The sequence below is a fragment of the Oenanthe melanoleuca genome, chromosome 2, assembly GCF_029582105.1.
Source record: "Oenanthe melanoleuca isolate GR-GAL-2019-014 chromosome 2, OMel1.0, whole genome shotgun sequence".
Classification (NCBI taxonomy): Eukaryota; Metazoa; Chordata; class Aves; order Passeriformes; family Muscicapidae; genus Oenanthe; species Oenanthe melanoleuca.
In genome coordinates this window covers 11,226,884-11,244,947 of record NC_079335.1, presented here as the reverse complement: position 1 = coordinate 11,244,947, position 18,064 = coordinate 11,226,884, and the positions used below count along the sequence as shown (strand labels likewise).

At 41.0% G+C, this 18,064-nt stretch overlaps 1 protein-coding gene across 1 annotated transcript in view; it reads left to right on the top strand.

The window, feature by feature from the left end:
* NSMCE2 (NSE2 (MMS21) homolog, SMC5-SMC6 complex SUMO ligase) overlaps positions 1–18,064 on the top strand; it is a 125,722-nt gene that overhangs the window by 26,069 nt on the left and 81,589 nt on the right. The window contains exon 3 of the mRNA XM_056483079.1: positions 382–488. Within this exon, the coding sequence (XP_056339054.1) occupies positions 382–488 (107 nt within the window). The remainder of the gene's footprint in view (positions 1–381; positions 489–18,064) is intronic.

Below are 18,064 nucleotides of genomic sequence, written 5' to 3'. Positions count from 1 at the left end.
CTGAGAGGGCATTTAAGTTTCTTCTTACTATTTCTGAGGCAATGTAATGAGTCATGAAATATAACTTTTGCAGAAAATATCCTGATTGCCTAATGACTAGGTGTTGGTGGATGAAATTACACATACCCTCTCTTGTTCACATGAAACCAGTGAAGTGTCTTTCTGACTAAGCTGTTTGTTCAAGTTACCCAAGAAATGTCAAAGATTACAGTTGCAAAATGAGAAAAAAAAGTTTATTTTTGAGTAGCTTCAAAACACCTGCTGAGACTTACAAATGTGTTAGATATTCACAGCATGAATATTTGCAAATAAAATATTTGTAAAGAAAATATGCTGCCTGAAAATAATACAATACCCATGTTCCACGTATTTATTTTGCAGATGAGGAAGAGGATGTTAACAACATGGAAAAAGTCATGTTAGAATATGCTACAATGGACCGAGAACTTAATCATTATATAAAAGCATTTGAAGAAACCATAAATCAGGTAAACTCATTAAGTTATGAAAACATACCCTTATTTAACTATTATCTTTTAACAGACACAAATGTTACATTTAAACTATACACAATTGAAAAGATAGCTCTTCGGCCGGTATAAAATTATAAACCACTGAAGTTGCCAGTACAACTCTTAATTTTTTTCCCCAGCTTGCTGCAGGGTGTGAGAGTTTTTAACTTCTCCCCGCCAAACTCGCACCCTTGGGAATATGGGATGAGTAGTGCCTTGGGAATGATTGAGGACACTGTAGTTAAGACACCCTACTCTCAGGTGGTACCGCCTCATAGATTGTGGAAGATGGAAGTGCAAATGAGTGCGGCAGCTGATTTGAGAACAAACTGATGGTTGTGACTGCAGAGAACCGATGTTTTAAAGCCTGCTTGCCACTGCCTTCCTGCCACTTGACCTGGCTGGTGCGTGTAAAGGGTGAGCTGGAGGGTTGCTCGCTCTGTGAACCAGGGCCTCGCTCTGCCCCTGGACAAAGGACACAGGACGGACACAGGACGGACACAGGACGGACACAGGACGGACGGACTCCGGGCGCGGCGGCGGTGCTGGCAGTGGCCGCCAGGGGGCGCCGCCCCCGCGCGCTGCCCGTTCCCGGGCTCGGCGCGTTCCCGTCCCGGGCTCGGCGCGTTCCCGTTCCGGGCTCGGCGCGTTCTCCTCCCAGACTCGGCGCGTTCCCGGTCCCGGGCTCGGCGCGTTCCCGTTCCCGGGCTCGGCGCGTTCCCGTCCCGGGCTCGGCGCGTTCCCGTTCCGGGCTCGGCGCGTTCTCCTCCCAGACTCGGCGCGTTCCCGGTCCCGGGCTCGGCGCGTTCCCGTTCCCGGGCTCGGCGCGTTCCCGTCCCGGACTCGGCGCGTTCCCGTTCCCAGACTCGGCGCGTTCCCGTTCCCAGACTCGGCGCGTTCCTGGTCCCGGGCTCGGCGCGTTCTCCTCCCAGACTCGGCGCGTTCCCGTTCCCGGGCTCGGCGCGTTCCCGTTCAGCTTCAGCAGGAGCCAGAGAACTCAGCTTCCCAAGGGACTGTTCTAGTGTGTGTGCAGAGAGACTTCTCGGGGTCGGCTTTCTATAGATTTCTCTAGGAAAGACAAAATCACATCCCTGATTTCCCTTCAAGGTGGAAAAATCTGTGTTTCAAAATGTTCAGGTGTAAAGGGTGAGCTTTTCAATTAAACCTGCCTTGCTGTTGCTTTTTGTTCTTTTAAAAGCAGTAAAAGCAGAGCAAAGCCATGCATTTCCCACTAGTTCTGTTGAGATGCCTTTATGGTTTTTCCATTGTAGAAGGGGTTTCCTTTATTTTTTTAAAAATCATCTGATCAGATGTTTAACTGAAAAATCTTCATTCAGATAATTAAATATACATGTTTAAAAGGAGTTCAAAACTATGTCTACATCAGCAAGTGTTGCACAGCAATAAATACATGGGCATTTTCCCCATGTAGTCTTTAAATATACATTTCACTTCAGATATCACTGTAATTGCAGACCTCCTAGTCTATATTGGGTAGTTCAGAACTTTCTTCCTTTTATTTGGACTATTCATGATTTTTAAATGTAACCAAGTCCTCACTGTTAGAGACTAATGTATATCCAGACTTGAGCGAAACACAGTTGGTTTATATTTTGATTATAAGCCAATTAATAATCGATATAATATATAATATATTCCTATATAATAGGAATTTCAAGTAATTTTCAACAATGATTTTTTTAAACTTTTTTCATTATTTCCATTTACCGGCAAAACACATTTTTTTTCAAGTTTAGGACTATAAAGAGCAAGTCTGTGCCTTCACCAACAAAGTACTCCAGTCCTGTTTACTTCAGATGCATCACTCATGATGTTTTAGGTTGAGCACAAGTGTAACTGCTTCACTGTAGTCGAGGTATTTTTGTTGGTTTTGGCAGAGCAGTGATACATTTGTGATTTTTAGGATTGAATCCAGCAGTATCTGTTGTGTGCTTATTTGTGCTGGTGTGCAAAAAATACACCTTGAAGGGTTGGTTTTCATTTCCCCCATTTTTTTCTCTAATGCAGCTCCTTTGTGTTGTTAAACAAGCTCATTTCCTGTTATTTCAGTGCTAAGGTTTTAAAAATGCAGCTCCAAGATATCTAACATGTTTTAGAGTCTACATGGACTATAAATTTTGTAATGGCTAATTTGTTAGCCTCTAGCTGCACTCCTCCTGTCTCTGCTTCCTACTTCACTCTAGGGAATTGTCAGTATCCTGAACAAACCTTCGTGAGTATGAAAACGAAATGTATATAACTTCTGACGTAGAACAGAGTTACAATGTGTTCTCTGAAAAATAACAGCTCATGCTTTATTTTGGAGGCTAGCTGCCTGCCATGCCTCTGGAACTGCACTGCCCCTCTCCAGTTACCTGTCAGAGACGGCTTAAAATCTACTTCTGGGAAACAGATACTGTTGCTGAATTAAGGGCTGCACCTGGAAGTAGCTGTAGAATGGCTTGGGTTTAAAATAGCCTCCACTGACTTGCTCCCTGATTCTATCTGAATTCCTTACCTGAGGGCTTTTTCTGCGGAGTTGCAGCAGGTCATTAATTTTCACAAGCAGTCTGTTCTTTATAGACAGGATTTGTCTTCAGCTGTAAAACACATTGTACCTGATTATTTTATACATTTGTATCTTGATGATTTTTCTGGTCTGTAGTTTCCTCATTCAGAAGTGAATCTGAAAGTACATTATAGTCTGTGTTTCACCTTTTAACCAGCTGCTTCTAATGAAACGTCCAACTGGAATTTAGCAAGATAAGGAGTCAGCAGCAGTTAAAATTCCTGATCTGTTATTTTGTGTACCTTTAAATGGCATTGCCAAAAAGATGATATTGTAAAACCAAAGGATTGTAATGTAAATAACTTGAAACTAGCATGAGATATAGTCACATGTTTCCTCAAAGCCAGTTTTTGTGTTGATTTAGGCTGCAGTAGGTGGAATGCAGAAGGTGAGACATACCAATATCCTCTTCTGGTTGAATCAGCAGCCTGTTGAGCAAGAAGTGAGGAATTGAATCACAGTGTTTCCAACAATAGGCTGTGGGAAATCCTTTGTCTGTGGAAACTCCCTGTGCCACTGGATTTTCTTGTACCTGTGTAATGAGTGGACTTCTGCTGCTGCTTCTTCTTTCATTTCATATGGGTATTTTTATAAGAAATTAGCTAATATTTAGGTCCTTACTATGCAAAGTCCAGAGAGCACTCTTATTTTTAGTGTAAGTACAAAAGACCGATGGAGGTGCAGTATCTCTTGCAGAATTTTTTTATACTCTTGAAATGGACCCAAATGATTGGAAGCCTGGCTCAAGTGTTCCGTACTCTGACAGAGTTCTCAAGTGGCCAGAATACCAGCATATTGTGTTGTCCCAAATATGGGTTATTTCACCCAGTGTGCAGGAAGACAGACTAAACACAGAGTCAAGATACTTGATTTTATTTCATGTCTCTGCAGAGAATGGGTTCCAGTGGTGAATCCATAAAGCTAATGTCTTCAGTATGCCAGGAGCTCATTTTTATACACTGTGAGCAACAAAAAGATGACATTTCCTATAATGTAGCAACCTAATTGTGTAGTCATTGGCTTTGCATTCTCTTGCCTGCATGCAATGACCCAGTGCACATTTGTTTTACTGTGCACATTCTGAGGAAGAGGCTTATGTGAGCAGGGGGTGGTCATAGCCTATGGACAGATATTGTACTGAATTTACCTAGTGAGCACAATGTTCAAGCAAAGTTGTACTTGGCACCGTAGTTTGATTTTTTGTGTCCTGTTCTTGCTTCTTGGGTCATGGCTCATGGTTCCTGCAGGTTTAGCTTTCCTGTATTGTCTCATGGTACTTAATTTCAGCACTTCCACTCTGCTCTCTGGATAAGCAGGGATGGTGATGGTAGACTGATCACTCTCAGCTTTTCAAGCATTTGGTTTCTTTGGGACTGTAGAAGCTGGGGTAAATTTTCTGAAGTCCCCAGACTTCTCTAGATAAAATGAATTACAGTGTATTATAGATCAAACTAGAGAATAAGGAAGACAAAACTGACTTCTAAAGTTAGATTATTCCCACCCCTCTTTTCTTCTCCCTTAGGGAAAGAGAACCTGGGCTATTTTGTTTCCTTTTCAGGTGACAGGAAATTGTGGTGAATTGAATGTGGTAATGGCATCTCTGGCAAGGATTGCTTGGTGCTTCCTTTTGCATATTACTACTTTGCCAAACATCACTTTGTCTAGCTTGATTTATGTCTGCCTTTTGCTAAACCTGAGCGCTGTGACAATGAAACGCAAACCTTAGTGAGGTGGAAGAAGCACAGAGGAGACATACTTAAGAAAAAAACTAAGCAAAGGAAGGACTCAGAATGAGAAGAGGCAGACTAAAAGGTAAAGGACATGGGCTTGGGAAATCTTGAGATCACATAGACAGATGGGGAAGAGACTGGTTGAAAGAGTGCTAAGAAGGATGTGGTGTTGAGCTGAAGAAAAGACAGAAATACTAGATGTTACATTGATACCTGGGTTTTATTCCTACTTCTGCTAGAGCTTTCCCACATTGTTCTAGATGAATCATATCTGTCACTCTGTCAGTGGCTGCTGACATCTTTGTTTTCTGATTATCCTGCACGGAAACTGATTTGAACAGTTAGAATTGTAATTTAATTCAAAGTTAATTAAAGTTTGAACCCAGGAAGTGAAATTAAAATGTTATTTGTTGGCTTTTTTCTGTAAAACTACATACAACTGAGCTAAGTGTATGTCTTGAGATGATTTGAAGTCTGGATGTGTTGGTCATTTATGTCTGTGTGACTTCACACCTTGTTATGTGTTCATTCTTCCTTTGCAAAGATGAGTGGTGCACCGTGTTCCTTTTGTGATTTTGTCTCTACAGGATATATAGGAACTACTCTTAAAAATGTTTTGTATTTTTGATAGTAGTTCTTCCCTTTAGACTAGTAGGGTCATTGGAGTATGAGTAGGAGAGGATGTTTGTTCACTGTGTCAGTAATTTAGAGCAGATTACTTCAGTACTGGGGTCTCTTAGTGGCAAACTGTGTAGGTTGTAATCCTGCAGAAGGATAATTCCCTTCAGCGATGTAGGTCATATTCCAAGTGTCCAGCTTGTGAGTGATCTAAAAGCCTCTGCAGAAAAGTAAAGAATCCTGTTTAAAGCTGCTGTACAGTTAAATCCATGGTCTCTGATTTGCAACTTGTATAGCAGAATTCTAGTTTCTTCACTTAAAACACATAATATAGTGCTGTATTGACTTGGATGGTCTTCCTTGTTCTCATAAAAATGAAAGGAACTTAACATCTTTGTTAACCAGCTTCAGCCAGCATAACTTGGTAGGCCAGTAGTCCTGCTGGAAAAGGTTCTTCCGAAATGTCCAAGTTGTCTCTTTTGACAAAGCAAACTAAAGCAACAAAACACTTCTGCAGTGGTAGCTTCACTTGCAGTGTGGTCTTTGAAGGAACAGCAAGGTCAAGCAGAGGATGTGATTCCAGCCAGCTTCCATCTTCATTGGCACAGCCACGGCAGCAGAACTAGTGTGATGACCAAGTTCAGTGTCTGTGGCAAGTGCCAGCAGGGTCATCAGTGACTGCTGTTGCCTGTTAGAGACAGGGCTGTGCTTAAAAACCAGATTGTCACTTAGTTTTCTGTAGAGATAAGTACCAGGAAAACTGTGACTCCCAAGGGGTTAATGTATTTTAGCTGATTCAGGACCCTCTGACAGTGACTGGCACTGTGACACCCATTACAGTGTTGTCAGTGAAGCAATTTTTGACATGGAACTTTCTAGTTTCATGGAACAAACAGCCTTGTTTGGTGCTGACACTTTCTTAAATAAGCACTTTGCTCTTCTTTTTTCCTCTTGCTACACTGTCATGAGAACATGTTTTAGGGCAAAATCCACTGATGATACCCATATCTGAAACTGTGACCTTCACTCTACATCTGAGCTCCGAACATTTCCTCTGACATCAGTGTTTCTTGATTCTAAAATATTGTCTGCTACCCATGAAAATTTTGGGACCTTCTTTTTATCAAAAAGGTCCTTTGCCGCACAGAATTTGCTCAGGAAGGTCTTTGTGAAGTACCAGAAAAATGGGTTTAGTGGAATGGATGTATCTTTTCTTGGGCTGGCAGGGAGAATAAAAGAGCTCTTGTAGTCTTTTGCTGCATTTATCCTGACTCTCTAATTGTAAAAGCAAGTGATTTTATCTTGAAATTCACTCGGAGCGTACTGAAGGGCACAAGCAGCAGCAATAAGTCAAAACCCTGGTGAAAGATGTTGTACCAATGACAATGTCTTTGGAGATTTTTGCAGAACTTGCTTCATCATTAGAGATTTTTTTTAAACAATGGATGTCCCTATGGCCCTTATTTTGGTACCCTGAATTCTAATTGGAGTTCCTCTTTAGTGCTTGTTTACTTGCTATCTCCTAATAAAGCCACTTCACACTGATCATTCATCTTACAGAGTAAGCAAAATGTGGATATTGGATTAAATCCTTATAATGACTTGGGCAGGATAGTAGAGGAAGATAATATGTGACTCTGTAATTATGCCTCTGCATCTATCTATATATATAAAATGCCACAGGACTTACTTAAACTCTTACAGGCAAGCTTATTTCTAGCATTAGATAGCTATGGAGTTTTTTAACATTTTAAAGTTTCTTCAGTACAATATCTTTGATACAATTTATAATCAATAGTGTATTTTTTGCTCTGTACTACTTCCAACTCCAAACAGTAATTAAAAAAATACAGCACTGTTGTAGGCATGTACTCTGCTTCCTGCAGAAACTGGGGCAGAGATGCATTTAAACACGTTTCTAATATTTACTTTATACTATTTGCTTTACTTTTTTGTATGTCTCTGTATGTGTTGGGCTAAGCATTTGATGGAAGCTGCTTTATTTTCCAAGAATTAGGGATCTATGTGTGTAGTTCTCTACAGTAATATGTTAGAGTCAACATTTGGTGAGCTGCAATTAAAATATTTTTTTAGTGAGCAGCATATAAAGAAGTAGGAGTAGTGTTTTATTTTATGTGGGTTATATAGCAATCCTCAGTAGTGTGTGTTAATGTCTCCTAGCAAGCATAGAAATGTATCCTGCTTTTTGGAGAATAAACACTGGAAATTCTTGCATATGGACATAGGTTTGTTTGAATTCACTGTGGTTGCTTACATTGGTCAAGCTAAACATTTTCCTAAATATTTGCAATGTCAACATGGTAGTTGCTGAAATGGCCCTTGGCTTGTGTGGGTAGGAGTGGGGCAGCAGAGGCCACAGCTGGTTAGCAGTGAAAAGAAATGTTCTGGACCTAGGGTCATCACATGGAACTGGGACCTCTGTAGATATGGTGACAGCAGGAATAGAATTAAGAGCAAATGTGCCAAAGAAGTCTTGGGAACCACTTAGTAATTTGAAAAGTGTGTTTGCTATGTTGGGCAGCAGTGCTGCCCAGTAGGTAGCAAAGATTAAGGAGGGCTGCATTCTATTTTCAGGTCTACTAGCAGCTTGTGTGGTTGACCTTGACAAATTGTTTCACCCTGTTCTTTGGGCTGTGGTCCCGTGTTCTTTAACACTGCATTTACGCAGTACCAAATCACCTGGTAGCGTTCTCATCAAGTATACCAGATCACATGATACTGTTTATGCTGGCTGTATTCTGGCTGCAGGACAGACACTACCTGATGGAGCATAACTGTGCAAAATTAGATTTGGCAGAGTGGGTTACACTCAATTGGTGTGTCATGCAGCTGTGGTGGTTTTGATCTCATACGAGACATCCCGAAACTAAATTTACAGTCTTGCTCAACCACGATCTCAGTTGTGTGGACAGCATCCCGTAGCACTGCTTGTAGAGATTTATTTTCTTTTCTACCTGAAGAATTCAAAGCTATTTGAATTCAGTTTTTAATGATTAAAATTGATTGAATTTCAATGGAGATTGCAACTGGCAGCCTGAACTTTTTCTGAAATTCCAGAAGGTCACACATAGAGCAACTAAGAGTCTCTGTGATTTGTATCCCTACTTTTCTAGGCAGTGTCTGCATTTCAGAGTGAATGTGAGTTAACTCTGTCTGGTTTAGCCTAGCCTAGAGAAAGAAGATAAAATCTTGAAATGTAATGAAAGTGGTAGATGTTGAGGTCAAATAGCCAGATTAAAAAGCTATCTTAATCTCAAATAATGGACTTTTTTTTTTTTTTTTTTTTTTTTTTGTAGATGAAATTTATTACTAGAAACACTGGTGGTGTAGTTTTAGTTGCTCAGTAGTGAAAATAGTATTTCAAATTAATAGTCTCATTTAGAAAGCTCCAGCTGACAGTCTAAGGATTTAAATCCTTGGAGCCTGAGGGTGAAGGTTGAATGCTAAATCCTGGATGATTCTCAGCAGCAGGAGTTTTTACTTTAAATTAGTTTCTCCTGTCAATTCAACACACCCAAGCTGATCAGTGGGGAGGCAGTTTCTGGAACGCCTTCCATAAAATATTTCCCTCCAAAGGTTGAGTGTTGTTTTAATTACTGTAATTGTTTCCAGAAATTATATGTATATGTTGGATACTTTAATATTCCTTCTCCAAGATTTTAAATGCTAAGTCACTTGTTTAAAAACATTTACTTTTTCTCCTAGTATATTTTTAACTGAATTTTTCAACAAAAATACTCAGTTTCCCAGATTTTTTTTGATCAAAATTCTTAGCAGATTTATAGTGAATCACAGATACAATGTTGCTTACAGCATCAACTAGATCACACTTATTTTTTTTGTGGCTGCTGCTGCCATGAATTTGTTTTCATTAAAGAATTAGTTAGTGGTAGGAGTTGCTACTCTCATTCCTAGTTTCCTCATAAATTATATTACTTGGGACTTTTGAGTTATTCAATACTGGGTGTAAACAGGAGTGTGCATGCAACATGTTGCATTCATTTAGAATGGACCAAAGTCATACGACTTTGTAGTATGGTTTCCTGTGAATGTTTCCATTTTTACAGAACTGTGTATTTGGGGCCTTTGTTAAAATGGAGAGCATTTCTTTGCTTTATTTTTTTATGCTGGGAGTTAAGAGCAGCATCATGACTTCTTTGTGTTTATGATGTGCTGCAGTATGAAACAATGCCCATTTCAGTACTTACTGGAATGAAAACAAAAAATCTGCCTAGTAGTATGTATGCACTTTATTATCTTCCAGTTTAAAGAAGAGGTTTCAAAGACTACCTGAATCCTGCCAGAAATCAATACCAGATATCACGGTATCTCCCAAACGTTGCCCCATTGTTGATAATCTACTATGAGTTACAGTGTGCTTGATAATAAGGGTTGGCAAGTTGAGATAATTTCTGGGCTCTCATGTTATTCATACGTGTATAGCCTGAGCAAGCTGATTTAACCAGCTGAAGTATTTATTTTGTCCTTAGACTTGTGTGTTAGCACTGACAGTAAAGGAAAAATACTATAAAAGACTTAAGAAAATAAGTGTGTACATCAGATGTGCTCCAGACTTCCTCATAAAGTGTAAAGTTCCCATGTTTACATGTACTCACACATACCACACCTGATAAATTCTGCAAAACTAGAGATATTAAAAGCTCAGTGATGTTGCTATTCTTAACTCTTCTGGCACTCTACAAATGTTAGTGCCTCACTGCCTTGCCACTGCTTCTGTGTGAGCCATTCACGGTGTTTGTTCAACTGGGTACTCATCCACTGCTCAAAGCTGTTATGATGCTGTTTTTTCCCCTGCAGTCTGTTGTGTGGGGAGAAGATTGGATAGCAAGGGCTTGGATGCAATGGTGAGTTCACAAGAGTTGCTGGGAAGATGGCAACTCTGGTAAGGGAAAACTTACAGGGTGTGGTTTTGTGGGCTGTGATAATTGTTGTAATACAAAATGTGGGCTGTAAATGAACTGTTTCTCCATGGATATTTTTATGCTTAGTTGGAGGTGATCAAGTGTTGCAGGTAAAGGCTGGGCTTTGCTAGAGGCAGTTTGGTCCAGTTCAGTCAAATGTCTCTTGAAAGAGGGAGTTTCTGGAGAAGCTATTAACAACCCCACTGTATGCCTTTAGTCCTCACAAAACAACCCCACCTTTCCCCACTGCTCTCGTCTAAATTCCACTAACAGTGAGCCATAGCCCTCACCACCATCTCTCAATGGCATGCTGATGTTCAGATAACTGGGAAGCTTCTCCATCTTTTCTCATGCTTCCCCTCTTACATCTTGTTTAGGCTTTGGAATCCCTTTCTTACCTTCTTTTGGCCTAACCCAGAGTTGGCTGTTGTTGGTTGGTCACCTGCCCTTGGAGAAGACTCAGCAGTATTGCCTTTTCTCCCACTGACAGCAGTGATTTGTATCTCTTGGCAGATACAATCCGACAGAGCACATGGAAATATCATTGAACAGTGTTTTAGGAGAATCTGGCCCAGCAGTTGCATCTGCACAGAGCTGGCCCATCAATTTTGTGTGTCTCTACCAATCCTGTACAGACTAATTGGACCTGAGATTAGAGAGTCATCCTCCTTAATCAATCAGTTAGGTTGGCAGATGCCTGGCCACCTTTGTCAGTCAGGCTTATAAACAAATACCAGACAAATCCTATCAACCAGGTTTATGTATGTGCACAGCAATAGGTCACTGTAGTGTAATGGTTGTCACAGTTCAGTGTGAGTTTATACTCGGCCATTTCCAAGCCCCACAAAACTCTGACCCAAACTCCTTATGTTAGTCCTTCCTTATACTAGTACTTTTCAGCAGTTATTTATCTAGTAAATTTTTAATAAAAAGAGATTGTTTTATGGTAAGGGGAAAATCCAGCTAAAGCAAAAAGCACCTATACAGGATTACAGGTGTGGCTTCTGCTCAAGGAGAAACTGTCAGTTAATTTAGGTAAGAGGTGACTATAATAGCAATGTGTAGTCATGGATGGAACAGAAGTGTTTGTTCACCTTGTGTCACATTAAGAGCCATTTAATGAAATTATCTAGCAGCAGGTTTAAATCAACAAAAGGAAGTAACTTTTTACACAGTGAATAATTGCATTGTGGAATTAGTTACCACAGGATGTTATGGAGACCAAAATCATTAATGAGTTCAAAAAGCTACTGGACAAATTAATAGAAGTAAAAGTCCTTGACAGCTGTTAGATGCAAAGATTCAAATACAGTCACTGTCTTGGTAAATCCCTAAACTGCAAGCTGTTAGGTGTAGGGAAAATATGTGGTGAGAAACAGGGAAAGATCTTTTGATTTGGTGCTCATTTGATTTTTACTCCAGCTTTTTGCTTCTGTCATTGTTAAAGAGAAGAGAATATACTGGATGGGTCTTTGATCTGAGGTACCATATCTGAAAGAAGCAGGAAATAAACTGCATAGAAAACTCAGTCTCCACAAGCATTACTGCACCCTGAAATTTATGTTGAATAGCTGTGGAGCTTTAGATAAACATTTATTCTCTGTTTCAAACCTATTTTGGAATATTATTCTATCTAAAAGCGACCTTCCACCTCCATAATTTTAATATTTGGAAAGTTTTCAGGATATCTAATAATTTATCTCTCTGTTCTTACTCATATATTTGATGATTTAAAAAATAAGTAAATGAACAGCTCCTGCTCTGGGCATTGTTACATAATTGAAAAATTCTTAATCTGAAAGCTCGCTTCAAATCCGTGTAATATAAAACCACATAAACCATTTAATAATTAGGTACTAGCAGATAAAATCCAACTTGAAGTTTGCAGAGCTACACCTACGTGCATTAAAAAAGGGAGGAATCTTCAGCTAGATCCTTGTACTGCAGCCAGTTTTCTCCCTTGATGCCCAAAAAAATCTTTAATAACTTGTTCTAAATAACAAATCTTGTAGTACTGATGGGAGGAGGTGAATTGCAGCTCTGGGTGATTACCTGCTAGGACTCCTTCTTATAAACTTCATGAAATTTCAGCTGAAGTACCTGCTCTGATCTCAGCCACACCAAATGGGATAAAATGTTTTCCTGGATGGTTAAGAAAAATAGAGTGTAGGTTTTAAAACTATTTTGATAGATCTCAAGATCAGTCCTTGAGATTCCTGGATTGGTGAATATAAAAATGCCTTTAATATTCCCATCAACAGTGTCATGAAATAGGTATGTGATCCAACTGGGGTATATAAATTTAATCAACGAAATTGTGATTGTGGGTTGCTTATTACTGGAGATACTGTATAAGAGACAACAAAGCATGTTGTACTTCTTGAAAAAGAAAGTATTAAGTTGATATCACTGTCAGAAAAACCCACTATTTTATGTGTGTTTTCATTACTCGAAGAAAGCTTAGCTCCATCATTTTTGTAATTTTTCTTCAAATAGTTTTTTGTCTTTCTTAGCCTCATGTTTATGGGCATAAAAAACTCCAACTTCTTCAGCTTACCAGTCATGAGCCCATGGCCCCTTCCCGGACTTGGGTTTCTCCACATGCTGCTTGAACTGGGGAGTCTGATATGAGATGCAGTATTTCAGCTATTGCCTAATCAATGATTCATAGAGAGGAAGAAAAACTTTTGTTGTCCTGCTGGCCATGCTGCTCCAAATGTAGCCGTATCCAATTTGCTAATTAGCAGTGAAAAAGTTTCCTGACATTTCACTTGGCATCTACCATAGCAGAGCTGCTACAAGGCCTGTCAGTTCCTGATGTCTACTGATGCCTGGGATTATCCTGCCCCTAGAAAAGCTGTAGAACTCTTCTTGAACTTGGCATTACCAGTTCTGATTTTCTTCAAGGTCCTTCTTGATTCAAGCTCTCCTGCTTGATGTGTCAAATGCCGCTGGGTTGGTTATGTGTAGGAGATTGCTGAGAGTGCATTTGGTTTCATCATCCGAGCCTTTGGTGAGGATATTGAACATATTCAGCTCTTCTGTTCAGCACTACAATACACCTTTTGGTACAGGCTACCAGTTGGATGGCAACCTGGTGTTTCCTGTGAACTGGCTGACCCAGAAATTTTTGGTCTACCCAGACCATTTGCTTACATCCAGCAGTCTCCCCACATCTGCATTTCAGGTTAGTTCATCACAGAAAGCAGTCATCAGTTTCATCAAGCATTAACTGCCCTGTGATTCCGTGCTGATTGTGGCTGATTACCTTTTTCTTCTCTACATGTCTGGAGGTGGATTCCAGAAGGAAGTGGTATGTAATCCTTCCAGGGACTGGAGGTAGGCTAAGTGGCCTGTAGTTGCCTTTCTTATGTCTGTGCTAAAGCCAGGCACGGTGCTAGCCTTTCTCCAGTTATCAGGGGTCAATGATCATATTTTTTGGAGATGAGAGGCAGGTCTAGTGACACATCAGCTGACTCTATCAGCACTTTCAGATCAATTGTGACTGCACAGATTTGAATACATCAGCTGTTCTAACTTATTCCTAATTTGTCCTGAAAATGTTCCTTGTCAAGCCATACTAATACATCTGAAAGTCTAGGATCTTTGCCTGTGAAGATGGAGACAAAAATGTATCCAGTACCTCAACCTTTTTCAACTGCACAGCCACTGGGTTGTCTTCTCCATTCAGAAACATCCTCACATTTCCTCTGAATTTACACAACTCTGTCTTGCTATTTACATCTATCACTTGTTTTCATTCTAAATATGCTTTGGTTTTCTCAGTGTTGTTCCTATGTGACAAAGTACTGGTTTTGTACTTTTTGTTTGCTATATGCTGTCGTTTTGCATTAGAGTTCATTAAGAACCTCCTTTATTAGTCAGTGAGTCTTCTACTGAAATGTCAATCTTGTTGTAAAATAGGATTATTATTAGTTCCTCGGTTGGCAGTAAGTTTTGTACAAAAATTTGTCAGCTAAGATGGCACCTTTTGCTTCAACATCCCTGGAGATTCTGCTGAGCCATGTCCTGTATAATCCAAAGGTCATTTGCATAAAATCTTTAGTCCTATTTCTTCTCCTTACCTTCCCAGTCTTCTGGATCCTGAATACAATCAGCTTGTGGTCACTGCTCCCAAGCTACTATCTGTGACCACATTTGCCACTTTTCTTCCAGGTTTGTGTACAGAGGTCACATAGGATATTACCTTTGTTTGTTCTGTCTAGCATTTGCATTAAAAAGTTATCACACATCTAGTCTAGAAATACCCTGGATTGTTTACACAATGCCATGTGGCTCTAATGGGGACCAAGTCTGGTAATGGATCATTTTTGGTCATTGTTTGTGTACAGCATTATCCACTTCATTGTCTCTTGAACAGGTGGTGTGACAGGCCGAGGCTGCATGGCTCATGTTTCTTTTGCCTTTGTTTTTGACCAGGAGTTTCCTGTCAGATAAGTCTCTGGTTTCACACTAAGCCTCAGCAGAGACAAGGAGGTATTTTGTAAGAAAGTGCAACTGCCCTTCTTCTCCATTTTCTCCTTGAATAGCCTCCATGACACTCTTCCAGTCATGGATGCTATCCCATTTAATCTTCATGATCCCAGTGACATCAGAACACTCTGTGCATAGACTTCCAATTCTTGTTTGTAGGCCAAGCTCTGTGTGTTTGTACCCAGACACCCGAGATTAGCCTGTGCCTGCCCTCCTTCCAAGCAGAAATGCACAACTTTCCCATGTGGCCTTTTCTTATACAGACTTTATCTTACCTCTGGGCAAAGGCTCCATTAATCACTGAATTTAGTTTAAAGTCATCCTCACTGGAACCATAATCTCTTCACAGAACTATTTTTGTCAGGTGGCTTTAATATCTTCTTAACAGCCCATCTGCACTGAATGGGGCATTGTAGTCAAAGAAACCAAAACCTTGCAAGTGACCTGTCACTGTGCTGACAAGCATCAGTCTGGTTATATCTGTTAGCAGGCCTATCCATTGACTACAAGGGTTGAGGAGAGTTCCACTGGGATTTCTGCCATCGCATATTTGCTCTGAGCTCTCTCTTCCGTTTGAGCTGCTCAAGGTTTCCCCTGGCTGTGTTACTTCTGTCCCACAGGGGATGGCAGCAAGAGGTAGAATTTGGAGGGCTGGGTAAGTGTTGGCAATTTCTCTGCAGCATCAGTGATCCAGGTTCAGGGCAAGCAGCAGACTCACATGGATAGTAGGGATGGATTCTTCTGCTTCACATCTTAAGCATCTTAAGCCACTAACACTAATGCTTTCCTTAGTACTGATACTAGTCCAAAGACTTGAGATAGCCCCTCAGAATTTTATCCCCAAACACCCCAACTGTTTCTGTTAGCTAGGCACAGCTGGAAGAAGAAGCAGAGCTGTATTTCTGTTGCCTGAAATGGTGGAATTCCAGCTTCCAAACAACGCAAGTTTTTATCTGCTTCTTGGTCCTTCAGTCATATCTTTCCACCTGGAACCATAGAATAGAATCACAGAATCATTAAGGTTGGAAAATACCCTTAGGAGCTTGGAGTCCAGTCATAAACCTCACACTGCTAACTCCACCACTAACTCACGTGTATCACGTCTACATGTTGTTTAAATACCTCCAGGAACAGTGACTCAACCACTTCCCTGGGCAGCTTGTTCCAATGCTTGATAACATTTTTGGTGAAGAAATTTTTCCTGATACCCAATCTGAACCTTCCCTGGAGCAAATCCAGACTGTTTTGTCTTCTCCTGTCACTTGTTACTTGGGAGAAGAGACCAACCCCTATCTGGAGATAACGTCCTTTAAGGGAGTTGTAGGGAGCAGTAAGGACCCCCTGAGCCTCCTTTTCTTCAAGCTCAATCCCCCAGCTCCACCAGCAGCTCTCTTGCCCTTCTTTGGACATGCACCAGCACCTCAGTGTCAACATTCATTTGCAAACTGACTGAGGGTGCCCTTGATCCCCTCACCCAGATCATAAAGATATTAAATGGGTCTGGTCTCAATACCAAGTTCTGGAGAGCACCACTTGTGAGCAGCTGCCAGCTGGATTTAACTCCAGTCACCACAAACACGTGTTGTCTGGGCCTGATCCCTTGGTTGTCCTGTATGTGCCATGTGTTGGCACTCAAGGTGAACCTTCTCTGGCACTGAAGTTAGGCTGACAAGCCTGTAGCTCCCCAGATCCTCCTTCCTGCCCTTCTTGTAGGTGGGTGTTACATTGATTCCCTTCCTGTCAAATGAGACCTATCCATAGAGCCAGGACTGCTGACAAATGATGGAGAGTGGCTTGGTCAGCTCTTCCACCAGCTCCCCCAGTACTCTTGGGTGGATCCCATTTGGCCCCATGGATTTGTGTGCTATAGCAGGTCACTGATCAGTTGCCCTTGGATTATGGGGGCTTCACTGTGCTCACTGTCTCTGTCTTCTGGCTCAGGGGGCTGGATTTCCTGAGTCTGGCTATTGAAGATCGAAGCAAAAAAGTTATAAAATATCTCTGTCTTTTACTTTATCCTTTCACCATGTCATGTGATCCCTGTGCCCAGGATAGCCTCCACCTGTGACATCACCCACAAGTCTCTCTCTGTTCACAACAGCAGGTCCAGCAGGTGCCTTTCCTTGTTGACTCCCTCATCAGTTTTGTCTTGAAGTTCTCTTCCACACACTCCCAGAACCTCCTAGACTGTTCCTTCTCTTCTGTGTAGTATTTCTAGCAGACATCTATAATTCTTACTCCAATGGAGCTTAAGTTTATACTTTGGAGAAATTTTTTCAAACACCCTACTGCTCTCCTGAGCAGCACCCCTGCAGTGAAGCCCACTGGCTTCTCTTGGCTGCTCCTCACTGAACAGAGCAGTGATTTGACCTGAGCATGGCTCAGTGCCTGCCTACCCTGGGAGGAGCACTGGACAACTGAGCAGTCCGAGCTTTGGATGGCAGAGTGTATCCTCACCACTTCCAAGGAGGTTGAGTTGTCAAAGTACCAGGAAGGCTGCAGCAGTAACTACTGGTGACGTGCTGTGTTTGGGAGTAGCTTTTCTTGGTGGCATCTCTGGGATTTCTTTTACACTCCCTGCAATCCATCTGGCATATTAAGTGCATTGCTTCTGTTTTTGTGCCCTGATGGCAGGGTTCCTTGTTTGTAGTGTTTCCTAATGAATACCATCTCCTCTAGGTGAATAGGAAGCTGATGGAGGTTAACTCTGCCCCTAGTGAGACTCCCACCTGGCAGGGAGCTCCCTGCTGCTGATTTAGTGAGTTCCTGCCCAGTTTGTTTGCCTTGGGATCGTATCACACATTGCTTCCTCTTACTTAGCTGTTCAAAACACAAGTTGGAAGATGGATGTGAGTTAGCTGTGCTGCTTCAAGTCAAGAACTAGAAGTCCTAGTTTCAGGGTAGGCAGATTAGGGCGGTTTATAGGATTTAGTTTTATGTGCTTTTCACAAAAATCATTCAGTGAAATAAATATATGTTGTTATTTTGTTCTGTAAAGTATTTTTAGTAAAACCTCAGTGCCTCTTTTATTGAATGACTAATACATTTTGGTACATCTGAATTACATCTATACTGAGTCATTTAATTTTGTAATGACATATTTAAATGTTTAAGTCTCTACAAAAATTAAATATTGTAAAAGACTAGCATTTTGTTCTGGGACTTTGTGCCTGTATCACCGAAAGTCTCTGCTAAGGG